Source organism: Raphanus sativus, chromosome 2 (assembly GCF_000801105.2).
Source record: "Raphanus sativus cultivar WK10039 chromosome 2, ASM80110v3, whole genome shotgun sequence".
NCBI lineage: Eukaryota > Viridiplantae > Streptophyta > Magnoliopsida > Brassicales > Brassicaceae > Raphanus > Raphanus sativus.
The window spans coordinates 5,193,232-5,209,013 of NC_079512.1; the positions used below are offsets into that span (position 1 = coordinate 5,193,232).

Consider the following 15,782-nt stretch of genomic DNA (forward strand, 5'->3'; position numbering starts at 1 on the left):
ATCTATCATCATTTCCTTTGCGGTACTTTCATAAACAATCGATTCTAACGAATTGTTATTCTCTTTTCTACTATTTTAAATGTTTCCATTAGTTTAATGAGAAATCGACCAAAAAAACACTGAACTTTGCAGGAATTGCCAAAATAAACCTGGACATATGGGCTGGTCAAACAAAACACAAATTTTTCATTGACTTTAGAATTAATTAACAATGTTTTCGTTGACTTGCCAATTTAGCACGCCGTCAGCAAATTTAACAGAAAAAAATGACATCGTTAAATGTTGGTGTTAGGTGAAACGACGTCGTTTTGAAATAAGATGAAACGACGTCGTTTGACATGATTTCAAAATAAAATCGAGTCGACCATTGGGTTTGAACCCAGGTTGTTTGGACCAAATGACAAGGTACTTTACCATTAGGCTAGTGGCTCAATCAATTAAACTATTAACACATTTAATTATACTTGGTACTGATTGAATATAAAAAAATTATCTAAAAACTTAAAAAGATCTTTAAAATTTCTAAAAACTGAAAAATTAATTCAAAAAAAAGAAATATTTCATTTTTCGGATTATAAAAAAAATGAAAAAAAAATCGAAAAAAATTCCAAAAAGTTAAAATATTTCAAATCGGAAAACATATAATCAGAAACTATAAAAAAATAATTTTTATTATTATTATTATTATTTATTTTTATAGTTTCTTATTATATGTTTTCAGATTTGAAAATTTTTATCACTTTTTTGAATTTGTTTTCGAATTATTTTATTTTTTCAAATTTTCTTTTAATAATTTGAAAATTAAAATTTTCTTTTTGGCATTTTTATAAAAAAATAAAAAATAAAAAGAAATATTTTTTTATAGATTCTGATTATTTTCAGATTCAAATTTCTTTATAATTTTTTTTTTGTTATTTTCGATTTTTTTTTTTCAATTTTTTAATCTTAAATGAAAATTTTCTTTTTTTGGAATTTGTTTTTAAAAATGTAAAATTTGGAAGATTTTTGATTTTTAAAAGTAAAAATAAAATTTTATTTTTAATTTCAATTTCAAAATTAATTTTATAAAAAATTTCTTTATTTTTCAAAATTTTGGAATTTTAAAGATCTTTTAAATTTTTAGAGAATTTTTTATATTCAAAATTAATACTAAATAAAAGTAAACATGTTTGTTCATACATTGAGTGTGCCACTAGCATAGTGGTAAAATACCTTGCCATTTGATCCAAACAACTTGGGTTCGAACCTCGGAATCTACCTTTTTTATTTTCAAATCAAATAAAACGAAACGACGTCGTTTCACTTAACGTCAACAGTTAACGCTGTTTTAACTCTCGTTTAACGGTGTGCTAATTTGGCCAGTCAATCGTAAATTTCTTAATAATCTAAATAAGTCAACAAAAGTTCAGGCTTTTATTGGCCACACAAGTGTACAGGTTTCTGTTGGCAATTCTTGCAAAGTTCAGTGTTTTTTTGGCCGATTTCCCTTAGTTTAATTGATAGGTACTCAGTGAGATATCTTTATATATAAAAGAGAGTTTTCATCTCTCCCATGAAGCCACCTCAGCATCCACATCAGAAATTAAAGTCACCTAAAGCCAACACGTGTCCAAAAAAAATCTAACCTAATGATAGCGTTTCTTTCTTCTTCGTTGCCTTTTCAGTGTCTCAATCCAATTTCTCAGCGGTTCCCAGTTTTATACGATTACCATTGATTTTACCTATTACTACTTTTTTTCTTCAAAACAGTAATATTTATCAAGGGCAGCTAAAACTCAGCTTCAGACGATCTCAACCCAGAAAACAAAATTGCAGCGAAATTTCAAACGAAGATTCAACAACACACTGATGTCTTTCTAGCTTGATCTTCCACCTCTTCTGGTATGTCTCTCCTGCTCTCCATGAAAAGGGATCCCGCTGGTATTTTTTTTTTATGACTAAGGGCTAAATTTTTTGACTTGGTTATAATTCCCGCTGGTATCGAGGCAAAGGGTCTGCCTTTCTCTTTTTGATGCTGCCAAGAAAAAAGCCACCGTTATAGAGAATTGTTACAGTGATTTGAGCAAGGCAGAGACGGGATAGTCACTCCGGCAACACAGCAATAGAGAAACTGGAATTTGATCTTATCCACTGACTCAATTTTTATTGTTCTTCAGGAAAATTGATTTTCAGTATTTGATTTTTTTTTAACACAATTTTTCAGTATTTGATTTACATTTAATTTTCTAGGTTATTTGTTTTTTAAAATAAGAATCTAGGTTATATTGGTAGTATTTTCAAAACCGTTGAGAAAGAAGAGGCGTCTCTTTTTAGCTACTAGAGCTTCAAGAACAGAGAATCATGATGCTATATGGTTGGAATACTGACACTGAGACACCGAGTAAGCAAAAGAAGCTCCAGCGCAGTACCTAGGAACTGATTTTGTTTTACTGCACTTCAAGTTTTAGTACTATTTCTTCTCTTCAATGATTTAACCTGTACAACCTTTTTCTTTTGATGATATTCAGATCCTTGGTCTGTGCAACACAAGAGCTGATCTGAGGAAACAGAGTCCATTTAGCAATCAACAAGTACACTGAGCCTGGACTGAGTTTATTAGTTGTTGCAAGACGGACTCTACCTGAGAAAACAAAAAATAAGCTCGGGTGGTCCTGGTCCATGTGAATTCATTGGTGTGTTGCCTTTGTTTGGTCCTCCAAGACATGATAGTGCATACACCATTAGAAGAGCTTCAGACCTAGGTGTCAACATCCAGATGATCATTGGTTAATATCTGTGTATTTACTTCTATCTTTGGCTTTAATCTTATGTTGTATTGGTTTTCTTATAGTTGATCAAGCTTTTGCCAAATAGACTTGACATAGGCTCGGTATGGGATCAGACATGTATCCATCAGCATCAACTTCTCTACTTGATAATCACAAAGACGAAAACTTAGCTGCTGTCGCCCAGGTTAGTTAAGAAGAGTTTTTTTGTTCATGAACTTGCATTTTCTCTCTACAAAGATGTTTTGGTTTATGTTTCAACCAGAGCACAAGTACAAGATTGTGAAGAAGTTGCCTGAGTTGAAGCATACATGTAGAATGGCTGGTGATGAATGCTCATGCTTTGAAAGGAGTCAATATCGGTATCGCTGTTTCTGATGCTACAGATGCTGCACCAGGCGCTTCTGATGTTGTTCTCACCAAGGCTTGAGTCAGTGTTATCATCAGCGCAATTTTAACCACTCGAGCTATTTTCTAAAGAATGAAAAACTATACAGTCAGTGTTCTCTTTTATGCTATAGTTTAATACATCATCTTTTCTTTCCCCGATCTCACTTTTCAGCTGGGAAATCAAATAAATCTTTGCAACTGGCATTGTCTTTGCAGGCTACATGGCTTTAGTGACCATCGTTTCTTCTGCGCTGCTTAGAGAACCAACTTCTTCCTGGTATATATCTAACATATTAACAATCTCTCTCTTTTGCAATCAACTTCTCCATCACACAAGCATAACTCTCTTTGTTCTTTACCTTAGATAACTTTCCATGTGAGAGACTTGAGATGCAATGGACTTGAAAGGATGTGTGCTTTGTAATTCGGGAGTGTTGTGTGCCAAGCTCTTATATTCATCACTTGAGCAAGAGGCATGTATTTTCCAGAACGACCTTCTGATAGCATAGGCAGTAAAGCATAAAACATGGTTTTGTTTCTTTAGAGGGATCTTCTCAATTCGCTATTGACCAGATGCATGAGTAGTAATCTCTGTATCTCTGGCGACTGTATATCAAGAACTTGCAAGTTGGATTTGAATACAATTCAGTTTATTTGTAAATAATATATGCGAGATACTCAAGAGTATTATACATGTAACATTGGGTCATTGTTTGTTATTATTTTGTCTAGAATTTGAGTGCCATTTATTCAGTGCCTACTTTTGCAAATATTTTACATCTGTATGATTACTATTTTTGCTTCTTTAGTTACAAATATTCATCTTTTTAGTAAACTCAACTTTATATTGTTAGTCTGAACTTTTTTTTTGAGACAGGTGGTAAGCTATAAACTTAAGTTACGCTTAGATTCATACCTTAAGTGTTCTAAAAAAAATCAACTTTGTTGCTCTTACTTCTTTCTCCATTCTCAGAATTTGCAAACTCAGTGGTCTCATCTGTGCATCAACCCATCAACTGACCAAGCGACTAACCCATCTTAGAACTTTATAAGAAGCGTTATCCATACGACGAACCTTATGTGCGTAAATTACTATTTTATTTTACAAATCAAATTCTTATGCTTTGTCAACAAAGCTGTTTGTCTTACATAGTATTAGAGAGCGTTCTTTACAAAACAATTTTAAAAGTTAAAATATGATCTAAAACTCTATTGCAAATAAGCATTTGTACGACTTTATATATGAAACGAAGAAAAAAATATTTTAGACAGTTACATAACATGGGTGCTCGGAAATATTAGATCATTTTGGTAATAAATATTAATCCCAAAATATATAAAGGTTCAAAAAAATATTATATATATAGATGGGGATGTTGATCTAGGTTGCATGGAATCTTTGTCGGACGTCTGCTTCCCGCTTCGGAACCGGAATCGGAATCGGAAACTTGTGGAAGCTCTCGGAATCTCGCTTCCAATGCGCTTCCAAAAATACATATTTAAAAACACGTTGGAAGCTTACGATTCCATTTTGGAATCACGCTTCCGTTTTTTTAAAATACAATATCATAAATAAATAAAAGTAGAAGAAACATTGTTTTTATATAATAGTGAAATAGATAATATAAATATACAAAAATTAAAACTAATACTATATATTGTCTTTATGCATTGAGGGTTTATTAGAAAAATACCGTCTCTATTCAAATATATTGTGTTAATTATTTATGAAATATTAAAAAATAATATTTTATAAACATAGTTTATGCATAGTTTCACGGTTTTAACATGAAATCATTTAAAATTATTATAAATGAATATTTTTCTTTTATTTTAATTTGAATCATATAATTGTTAGTCACATTTGTAATCTTTTATATTTTAATATATATACACGTTTCCGACACGTTTCCGCTTCCTAATTTTATAAAAAAAATTCACTTCTACGCTTCCACACGATTCCGTTTCCGCGTTTCCGTTTCCATGTAACATAGATGTTGATGTGTCCTAAGCAGGAAAGAACAAACATGATTATATACATATATAGATATTCATATAAACTACGGGCTCATTGTCACGATAAACATTATTAATTTACATGAAGGTAACTCTAAACATTTTAACTTCATCCAGTAGAAGTTCATCAACTAAACTAAAAGAAAAGGGTAACCAAAAACCAATGCCAGTCCATTTGTTTGTTAAACATTCTATAGTTATTTTGGTTGCAACACTATTTTACACCAAAATAATTTTCAAAATATAGTATACACAATCCACGCGTAGCATGAACACGAACCTAGATTACTTTATGATCAACCAACTCCATAAAATCGTAATAAATGATGTAATGCCACATACAATTCTTAATATATAATTAAAATATAGATTATTTAACAAACAAAAATTATCTTAAACCTTTTAACAAGAAAAAATAAAATCATATTTTATAAAATAGCAAGTAATATCCATTTTAAAAAATCATAACTAATTTTTTAGATAGCATGGCTTATTTAATCTTCCAATACAATAACTGTACAAAATTTTAACTAATATATATATTTAAAATTATAACAATTTATATATAACTATTTAAATTATTTGTTAATTTTCATCCCGCCTGTAGGGCGGGTCGTTCCTAGTCCTCACTAAAAACATTTCCAACCTATTATTATTTTCAAAAACTTCCATAGTAACATTTAGAGATCGAATTGTTTCAACACATCTCTATTTCTTCTTTAAAATAGAGATCTCTATTTTTTTCTCTATTTATAAAAGAAGAAATAACATTTCTCTATTTTTTACACCACAAAATAGAGATTTCTATTTTAGAGAAATATATTGAAGTATATCTCACTTCTATTATAAAGTTTTTCTATTTTAAAGGAAAATAATAAAATACATTAGAGATGATATAATGGTGTCCTTAGACCTCTCCACAAAACAACCAATAACAGAGAGAGACACAAAACAATGCTGTTTCCAACATCCATAACTGTTTGAACAAGGTCCTAAGGAGAATAAATCTTTGGTCACATACAAAGAGTGAATTGCCGAGACACATAACCGAGGATCATCATTTGCTTCGAAACCCCCAATCCCGGGATCCACATACGAAGGGAAAGCAGTCCAAGGCAAAGATCTCTAGTCCACTATGACTCGACAGAGACCATCAAAACCCATAAACAAAAAAAACAAAGGTGAAGAAGAGCCTTACATTGAAGGGGAGAGGGCACAGCTTCAATGTGTTAGGACGGTGGGTGAAACAGGAGGAAAGACCCACCACCTGGGGTGAAGCTACTACAACCACTATGGTGGCACATGCACCCATAATATCATTACTAAAACTTATTTAGTATGTAAATATTCTCATAAATCTGGTGGTTGTGCTGGCTTAATGCATAAGTGCACCCCATTAGTATTTCAAATTCAATTATCTCTTTGAACTTCCCATATATTTGTAGTTTGTGCACCCAATATGTTTAGACTCCAAAATAAACATCAACACAAAACAAAACAAAATTCAACTACACTCAGATACTCGTCTCTCTGGTTCCAATATCCACAACATTGAAGCTAATCAAGAAATGTAGTCCTCACAAAAAAGTTTTTGAATATATACCGTACATTCTTAAGTGTTATTAAACAGTTAATAACATTGCAGACAACACAAGAAGGGTTATAAACATCTTCAACAAATATATACAAAAGGGTTTCATCTGCTCACTGCGAAAAAGAGTTTCAACATGTGTATCCTGCGGCGGAACCAGATGAAAGTTTTATTAGGGGCAATGTAAAATTAATCTTCAATTTATAGGGGCGGTATAAGAAAATTCACTATTAAAATCATATAAATTTCAAATAAGCAATGGGAAAAAAATTTCAATATTTCGTAGGGGCCAGCTGCCTCCCCCCCCTACTCCCTACCTCCCTCCGCCACTGTTTGTATCATTGTCTACTTTAAAAGAGAAATAGATGTTCTCGTGTGTATAGAACAGCTTCAGGGGGATTTATATACTTGGGATTACTTTGTTCATATATAACAAATTGTTTTCCTTTAAAAAAAAAAGAAATATATATATATATATAACAAATTGTTTATTACCCACTGTACTTTATCTTTATAATAATGAGCGCCAACTCCAGTGAAAATATGTCATCATTTTTTTTTTGGTAAAATGTTAAGATAAATATGTCATCTTTTATAAACCTTTAAATTCGATTGCTTGATCTTGAGCCTAAATATGTGATGGGCGTTTTGCTGGAAAGAAGACATTGCATGAGATCAGCTAAAATACGTAACATGAGTTTATAACATCATTTAGAATTTGAGAGCAAGTGGCGTCGAACAAACAACCTGGAGTCGGCACTCGACAGCATGCTCTGCCTCTGGTGCAATATAAGACAATGAAACTTCTCCGACCCGGAGACCCCTCTGTTACACTGTTTAAATTCTACTAGATATGAATGCAAGAAACTCTGTAGCATTCAAATCTACCCACTACACACTCTCTAAAACCTCTCCATTCTAAACCTCTCCAGACCTGGAATATATTACCTCCTCATCAAGGCCCATCTTTTCCTTGGATGTTTATATGCTTCTGAGATCAAACAAATCACCCACAGCAAACTGGCGAGTCTTGACCAACCAGAAAATCACATACACTCTGGTGCCTAGCTCGTTTCTCTAGACTTGGTTCGGCTATGTTCAGTTTTCTCACTCTCTGCTTACTATTCTGATGACTTTTTCATCCAACTCGTTTCTACTTTAGATTGATCTTGCAACGCCTATGTGTGTGTTTTTTTCCAACTCAATGCTATATGTTTCTGCTGTTATTGTAAGTTAAACATGTTATCCCGGTACGGGTGACAAAGATAAATAATCTAGTTAAAAGTTTTGCATTGCAAATAAAAAGTTTGAGAAATAGATTTGGTTTCGTGGAAACTAATTTGAAACTATTTGTTAGTATATAAACTTATTAATAATGTCATTATACATGTTATGACGAGTATTGAAATAAACCGTCATTATACATAATATGGTTTTGTCTGTACCGTGTGCATGTTGATCTTAAGAATGTTGAAAATATTGGCCTTTGTTGGACAATGTTGAAGTCTACAAACAAATAGAAAATCCAGGGATATATAGGAATCCTATAAACGAAAACGGTCATTTTACATAACGCTTGTGCACAAATTATTTTTACAAGTATATGGTTTATGATAATATATTATCTAAAGTGAACATTTAAATGCCATTTCTGGTTACCTCTACCAGAAGCTTTTGAGTGAAACTAAGGCATAAGATTCTCTGGACAATAATACAGTTACCCTTTACGAAAGATAATGTGGAAGTGGGATTCATGTACAATTAACTTTGATCGATGAGATCAATTATGTTACCATATGCTCTATGGACTATGGCCCTATAACATATATACTGGGATAAATTGCGGCTGCTATATGACAGTGACATAAATATATTCTCAGCGAATAATTTTTATGGGTCCAGTCAATCTTGTCATTCTCATAATATTTCAGCATACTTTAATATATGCATCTAACTTAAGATACATAAAGAATGGTTAAGGTGGTTAAAGCATATATGTTTGGCTAATGTAAAATATTGCTAACTTTTCGTCAGCTCAAAAAATATCAATCGATATTTTTCTTAGGTGAATTCTTATAGTGATATTTGTGTTGGCGTTTTCACTTCGAAAAATACGCAACAAAGAATCACTTTGTTTAATCTATAATTTATATTGTGACAGTTGATATATTATATACAATATGTTTCCTTTACCATAATAGTATCGAGGTACTAGATATACAAAATTTGCTGCACCACCGGAAGACACAACTGACGTCATCGATTCGCCGGAGCCTACCGAAATCTAATCCACACACCTTTCGCATCTGAGCTCGTGTTGCGGAGAGCTTCCATCAAATCTACTTCGAGATCTCATCCCAAGCCTTCAGACACCGTGCATGACTTTACCATCCAAATCTTCTCTGCCTTCAATTCCTTCTCACGATCATCTAGGAGCTTCATCGTCAAATGAGATCTCACCCATTCCGACCGAACCGACATCGAAAAACGAGAAGACGCATACAATCGTCTCACGGTTCAAACTAAAACCAAACCCAGAAAAATCCTACCAGAGCCGTCGTCAAGAACGGAAAGAGACCATACGACTCCGAACTTTAAGCCAACCATTCACCTGAATTGATAAGGTGCAATGTCGGAGTCAAAAAGCCGGCCGACCACCGCGAGGAGGGTGCATCGCCAGAATCAAAGGGAAATCTTATGCATGATTAGAAACAAAAAAAAACAGAAAAAACAAAGAAAAATCGGACCGACGGTGGCTGAGAGAGTTCATCCCATCGACCGGAGACCCTATTCACGGCAGTGCTTTTCTTAGAGAGAAAACGAAACAATTTTCTAGAGAGAAGTTTTTTGATGGGACGAAAGCGACTACGCTCTCTAAATTCTATTTCCATTGGAAAATACGGATTAAGCAACTGTTTTTTGTCTCTGGACTCCAAATTATTCGGGGTTTTACGGTCCGGATGACCAAAGTTATCAAAAGAATACACGAAACAGAAAAAACAAATAATACTTACATAGTAACATACGTATCCCAACCTTCTCATGCACATAAAGCTAAGGCTACTAAATATATTCCATCCATGTTACGTTTCATACCAGCTGTTCTATATACCATTCTTTCCTTTTCTCAATTGTAAAAGAATTTTTTTTTGTGATATAAGAGTAATGTGTTTAATATGTAATACATCTCTGGCATATCTAGATTTGGGACAAAAAAAGTCGACATAAGAATACGGATTCATGCTTAAAGATAACATTAAAAATGTCTCACAGGAAAATATAAAGATTCATAGCAGAAATCATTTGTCTCTCTATGCTAATGTTTCGAGTAAAGTTAACCATACCAAACAGAATAAAGACCATCGAACCTATAAAGAGCACCAATCATCCTAACTCATCGAAGTGATAAGACTCTCTTTCTCTTGCTTTTTCTTGTTCCTCTTTGTTCTCTATAGTTCAAATTTAAGAAAATCGAATAAACCCCTGCTAATTTGATCGATGTTGATTTATGTTCTTATTTCAACCAACCAACGAAGATAGGACCCCCAAAAGCTTACAAGGAGAAAACCATGCGAAATCTCCAAACCCTTCGTCTCTCGTTGTTGTTTCGTACACTATTTACGGTTGGTTTCGTCACTCTTATTATGATAGATGTGTTTGTATTACAAAACAACAACGAAGCCGACAAAACAAAAGAGACTTCTGCAACGATGAACAATTCAATCATACATGGTAAGGGTGTACAACAAGAGCTTGAAGATGGATCAAAACATGGTGATCTTAGCTACTTTGCAAGCAAAAGAAAAGTTCCTCGTGGACCCGATCCTATACACAACAGGTTCTTTACTGGTTCCTTGTTTCATTTATCACTTCCAATAAAGAAATCCTTGCATGTCTATGTATTTTGTTAGTTTCAGCAATATACATACGGCATAGCTCGTGGTAAATCCGACGCTGAGATGGATTAGAAACGCGTGAGATTAATATACTAAGCAAGCTAACTAACTTATTTGTTGTTGCTATATCTGTTTATATGCACATTATTTATACGAACTTCTTTTTTGGCCACCATATATAGCATAGTTTACTAGAAAAGTAAACAATTGGTTTCTTTTAGCTAACACAGATTCGGCAAGACATATCACAGGGGCTCGCAAAAGGGTGTCCGCTACCTTTTTTCAGTCTACGTTAACAGTCGTGTTTTTAATTACTCATTATAAGATGGCTTCTTTAAAAAACTTACTTTTTACTTCATGTAAGCTTTAAATAGTACTTTTCCCCTCCTTTTTCTTCACCGCATTTCTTCGCATTTCTTGGAGCATTTCCAATCCAACCTCAAATCCTCAAATTTTGAGGTTTTTTGTCATTCAAACCCAATCTCAAATCTTCAAATTTTATGATTTTGAATAGTAACTATTCAAAACCTCAAAAATGCTATTCATTTTTTAGTCCTTACAATTATTTTTTTTCACAAATACATCTACTAATTTGATTTACAATAACTTAAACACACCAAAATAAAATAAAAATAGAATAAATATTACATAATATTAAAATAAATTCACACAAATAGAAATATATATTAAGTAAAAGTCACACAAAATAAAATACATTAAAAAAACTAAACATAAATTACAATAAATTATGTAAACATTTAAATATACATATCTTACAAGTGGTACCAAAATACTGGAATTCATTGGCTAACCGGCATGTATATATGTTGTTTAATTATATATGTAATTTATATTATTTTATTATATAAAATTGTAATATTGTGTGCTGTATAAAAAATTAAAAGTACGTTTTATATGTATTTGTGAAGTTTTATCATTATTAGTAATTTTTATTAATGTCAATGACTATAGTCTAAATAAATAAACTTTTAAGGATTTCTTTTGAGGTTTCATGGTTGGAGTAATCAACCCTCAAATCTTCATTTTAAAGTTTTACTCCCCTTAAAATAAAGTATTGGGTTGTAGATGCTCTTAGTTATATAGATAAATCACTTAAGATCTCGGCTGATATTTTGAATGTATAAGCGTTTACTATGAATTACATACATGGCCTTATGAACACATATATATATAAACTACAAGCGTGTACTATAAATTCCATGCATGGCCTTAAGAATATAGTCTTTTTTCTACAGAAAGCTAAGATACTCCGATACATATATATAAATTAGTTTATAAAGCTGTTAGTTATTGAAGTAGTTTAATAAAAAAATTTGTATATAGGCAAATACGAATGGTTGAGAAAAGTATAAGCCTAGTCAAGTAACCAAAGTATCGATAGATGAACGCTGAAATTTTTCATTGGGTTTATAACAGTAACAACTAAAGTTGAATTCCTTTTGGATTAAGTAAGTAATTAACTTGATTATTAAATATTAAATGTTCTATCTTGATATAGGAGAGCAGGAAGTTTAAGACGACCACCGGGAAGATCATAAGTACGCGGAGAGAGAGAGAGAGAGAGAGAGAGAGAGAGAGAGAGAGAGAGAGAGAGAGAGAGAGAGAGAGAGAGAGAGAGAGAGAGAGAGAGAGAGAGAGAGAGAGAGAGAGGAGAGAGAGAGAGAGAGAGAGAAGAGAGAGAGAGAGAGAGAGAGAGAGAGAGAGAGAGAGAGAGAGAGAGAGAGAAATTTGTTGGCAAAATAGGTCTTGTAAATGTAATGCTCCTAGATTCTCTTTCCTTTTCATTTGGGATCGAATCTTTTAATGTTTTGTTTTTTACTACCAAAGAAATTTATTATTTAGCAAAGAGATCTTCAGTTAGTCAGAGAAGGTTAAAAACTCATACAGTTGGAAACAATTTCTATAATTAAAAAAAAATCACGAAAATGACAAAATGTAGTTCATGCGATCCTATTTTCTCACATTGCACAATTTGTATTGGTTTCTTTATATTTGCCATTATCAAATTAAGTTTAGGGCATTTCTTACCCTATTCAATTTTCGACTTCAAACTCCATTTTTGAATAAAATTTTCTCCAAACCCACTTATATTCAATTCCAAAATGGAGTAATAGTTATGGATATTTCATTTATAGAGTAATTTTACCTATTACTCCATTTTGGAGTTGAACTTTTATTTATTTATGAAATGATACAATAACCTAAAGTCAAATATGATATTCCGAAAAAATTACATAATAATTTTACATAAAATATGCATAAACTAATAAATCAAAACTAAATATAAATAAAATAAAATTAATGATTTAATGATCCGGTAAATTCTTTCAGAACTACTAAGATCGACGAAGTATTGTTCAAACGGAATAGATGAGTTTGTTTATCCTGTGGGTCAACATTTTCATATGATAATGTTTGTACTTTTTGAGATTGATATATGCATAAACATTTGAATCATTTACGAAATTCAAATTACAAAACAAAACTTTGTTTCTTCTTTATTTTCTTTATTAAAGCATAACCATATGATTATTTATGTGAATTCGCGGATACAAATATTGTATGACAATATATATTAGGTATAAAATGTCGTAAAGTTTTCATACATTTGATATAAATATACCTGACGAATATTTAGTATAACAAATGCTTGTGTAATTATATATGTAATTATCACAATAACTTCTCCAACACATATTATGCATCATCTTTAGTCTCTTCTTGTTTTTTTTTGTTTTTTTGTATTAAAATTTTGGTAATGTTTTCCGAAGTTTTACATATTTTTGCTAAATATATATTTCTCTCTCTAAATAGTAATAAAAACATACATTCCATGAACCAAATCTATACTATTAAAACACAAGGGGTTTTTTTGAGACCACCTTGAAGTTTTGAAATATTTACAACTTCATGCCATTGGTATATTTTTAGTCTATGTTTTTTTATTAAATGCTTTAATATTTTATAAGTAATGTCAACTTTTTTTTAGGAACTCTCTGGTATATTTATTTCTATATTACGGTAATTTTAAATGATTTGAAAACACCAGTAATATAAGAACTTCTCTAACTAGACGAGTTTATTTCTAAACTACACGATTTTATTCCTAAGAATATATTGTCCACTTTAAATAAAAAATCGCGTATGGGTACTATAAATATGAACAAGCTATCGAGATCATAGCCACCACTCCGAGCAAAACAATTTATTTATTGAGCCATGTCTCATATTAAGCAAAGGAAATCTAGATATTTAGTCATGTCTTCTATTTTGATTTTCTGCAAGATATCAAAATGCAGGTTCAATATGCAGGAAAGAAAAGAAGAATATATATGAAGTTCACAAAGACATATAGTAAGTACTGAGTCAAATTTAGTAGTGTTTGTTTAAAAAAAAAAATTAACATGTTGGAGATCTAATTATACAGTTTTCGATTTTGTAGTGATCAATGCTAATATGTTGTCTTCGGGAGAAAAATTTGCTAAAATTCTCCATCAGCATGGCAAGAGCCAAATGAGAGCATAGTAATATGTTCACTGACGTGAGCCATAATCGGAGTTTATAGGGTAAATTTATCCGTTCTAATTATTTATATATATACAGACTATTGCTATCATTGCCATATTAAACCAAACCAACATTATTTTGAGTAGAACTGTTTGGTATGTACTTACCGAAGCTCGTGTTGAAGGAAACTCCAATTAGAAGAAGAGTCATACAAACAGATTTAAGCATCCATATCAACTAAACAGGTAAATCTATTTTCTTTATATTTCAAAACTGATGTTGATTAATTTGTTTTTGTCAGCTGATGAAATTTTCTTATTTTTTCGGTTCATTCATATTAATACTTGCCAAGAGTGTTAGAGTTAGGTTCGTGAACCCTATTTTTCAATAAACTATTATTTTGAAACTCTCGGATTTTTCTCTAAGGCTACTCTTGATTTGTTATTATTTTAATAGAATTATACTCAAGGAAAACCAGATGGTTAGCTCCGTAAAATCATTTACTTTCAACAAAAAAAAATATACAAACAAATCTTACAACAGAAAATCTATGTCCCTAAATACAAGTCAATATTTACTAAGCATATTCTCTTAACAATATTGCAACAGAAAACATTAATCACGCTAACCACCCGAAACTGTATTAACCAAATATTCCTCTTCCAAAAAAAACATTTTATCTAAGCATTTTGAAGTTTCTTTGGTTTAGTTACAGCAATACCATTATTTTTTAATGTGAAATAAAACTAAATGAAATATTTATCATATACCAAATCGTGTAATCTTATTTACCTTATGCACACACTGACACACACATATACACTGCATTACCGTTTAGCTTTAGTTTATTAATTTTCTATTATTTTGATTTAAATAAACTATCCTTGACAAACCATTATCACTTGGTTTTGTTGTGATTCTTATCACACTGTTTCATATCTTATTTTAAACAATATACGACTGCAAATCTATATAATATAACCTTGAAAAGTCATTATATCACCTTTATTTGTTGTGCTTATTAAAAAAAACAGTTTCATCTATACTAAAACAAATGAATGTAACTATATATGATTTAAGTTTCATATTATCAATATATACCATCATAGGCTTTGACTTTACTATTAGTTAATCAAAGACAGTCGAACTATAATTCATGTAAATAGAATTAAATATTTTTATACTATTTTTTGTACTTCAATATTATCAAAAATTATAAATATTTTCATACATAAAAGATCTAAACCAACAAACAAGAAAATTTTAAAACTTTTAATTTAGACATATTCATTTAGTTGAAAAATAAATGTAAGCAAATTCAGATTTTGAATTTTTTTTAAATATTGAAAATGACAAGACTTTGTGTCAAAATTTAACATTTCTTTTACATTTTGAAATAAATGTGATCAAATATAATAGTTTGAATATAATTTGGATAAAATTTAAATTTAGATCTTCAATATTTAAAACTCGAATATTATTTTAACAAAGACTATGAAAAATTAAGAAATATATAACAACTTTAAAAATACCCCTCTAAATTATCACTATTTACTAAATATTTGTTCTATATAAAATATATTTCACATAGTGACA

At 31.1% G+C, this 15,782-nt stretch overlaps 1 protein-coding gene and 1 long non-coding RNA gene across 4 annotated transcripts; both read left to right on the forward strand.

Moving 5' to 3' along the window:
- Nucleotides 1-1,524: 1,524 nt before the first annotated feature.
- On the forward strand, nucleotides 1,525-3,659 carry LOC130508290 (uncharacterized). 3 transcript variants are annotated; one of them, XR_008942790.1, is made up of 7 exons: nucleotides 1,525-1,881; nucleotides 1,986-2,380; nucleotides 2,508-2,765; nucleotides 2,831-2,952; nucleotides 3,031-3,261; nucleotides 3,372-3,432; nucleotides 3,520-3,659. It is a non-coding gene; the product is annotated as an uncharacterized LOC130508290 (long non-coding RNA). The 3 variants fall into 3 exon arrangements; XR_008942788.1 differs by having other exon boundaries at nucleotides 2,508-2,741; XR_008942789.1 differs by lacking the exon at nucleotides 1,986-2,380 and having other exon boundaries at nucleotides 2,508-2,741.
- A 6,326-nt stretch (nucleotides 3,660-9,985) lies between these two features.
- On the forward strand, nucleotides 9,986-12,323 carry LOC108840632 (CLAVATA3/ESR (CLE)-related protein 26). The gene is made up of 2 exons (XM_056992001.1): nucleotides 9,986-10,600; nucleotides 12,178-12,323. The coding sequence occupies exons 1-2, from the start codon at nucleotides 10,332-10,334 to the stop codon at nucleotides 12,215-12,217; spliced, it is 309 nt and encodes a 102-aa protein (XP_056847981.1). The 5' UTR covers nucleotides 9,986-10,331; the 3' UTR covers nucleotides 12,218-12,323.
- The last annotated feature ends 3,459 nt before the right edge of the window (nucleotides 12,324-15,782 follow it).

Excerpts from the sequence above, each read along its gene's own strand:
- LOC108840632 (XM_056992001.1), top strand. The coding sequence starts at position 10,332 with ATGCGAAATCTCCAAACCCTTCGTCTCTCGTTGTTGTTTCGTACACTA. Across the intron at positions 10,601-12,177 it reads CCCGATCCTATACACAACAG|GAGAGCAGGAAGTTTAAGAC; the intron begins GTTCTTTACTGG and ends ATCTTGATATAG.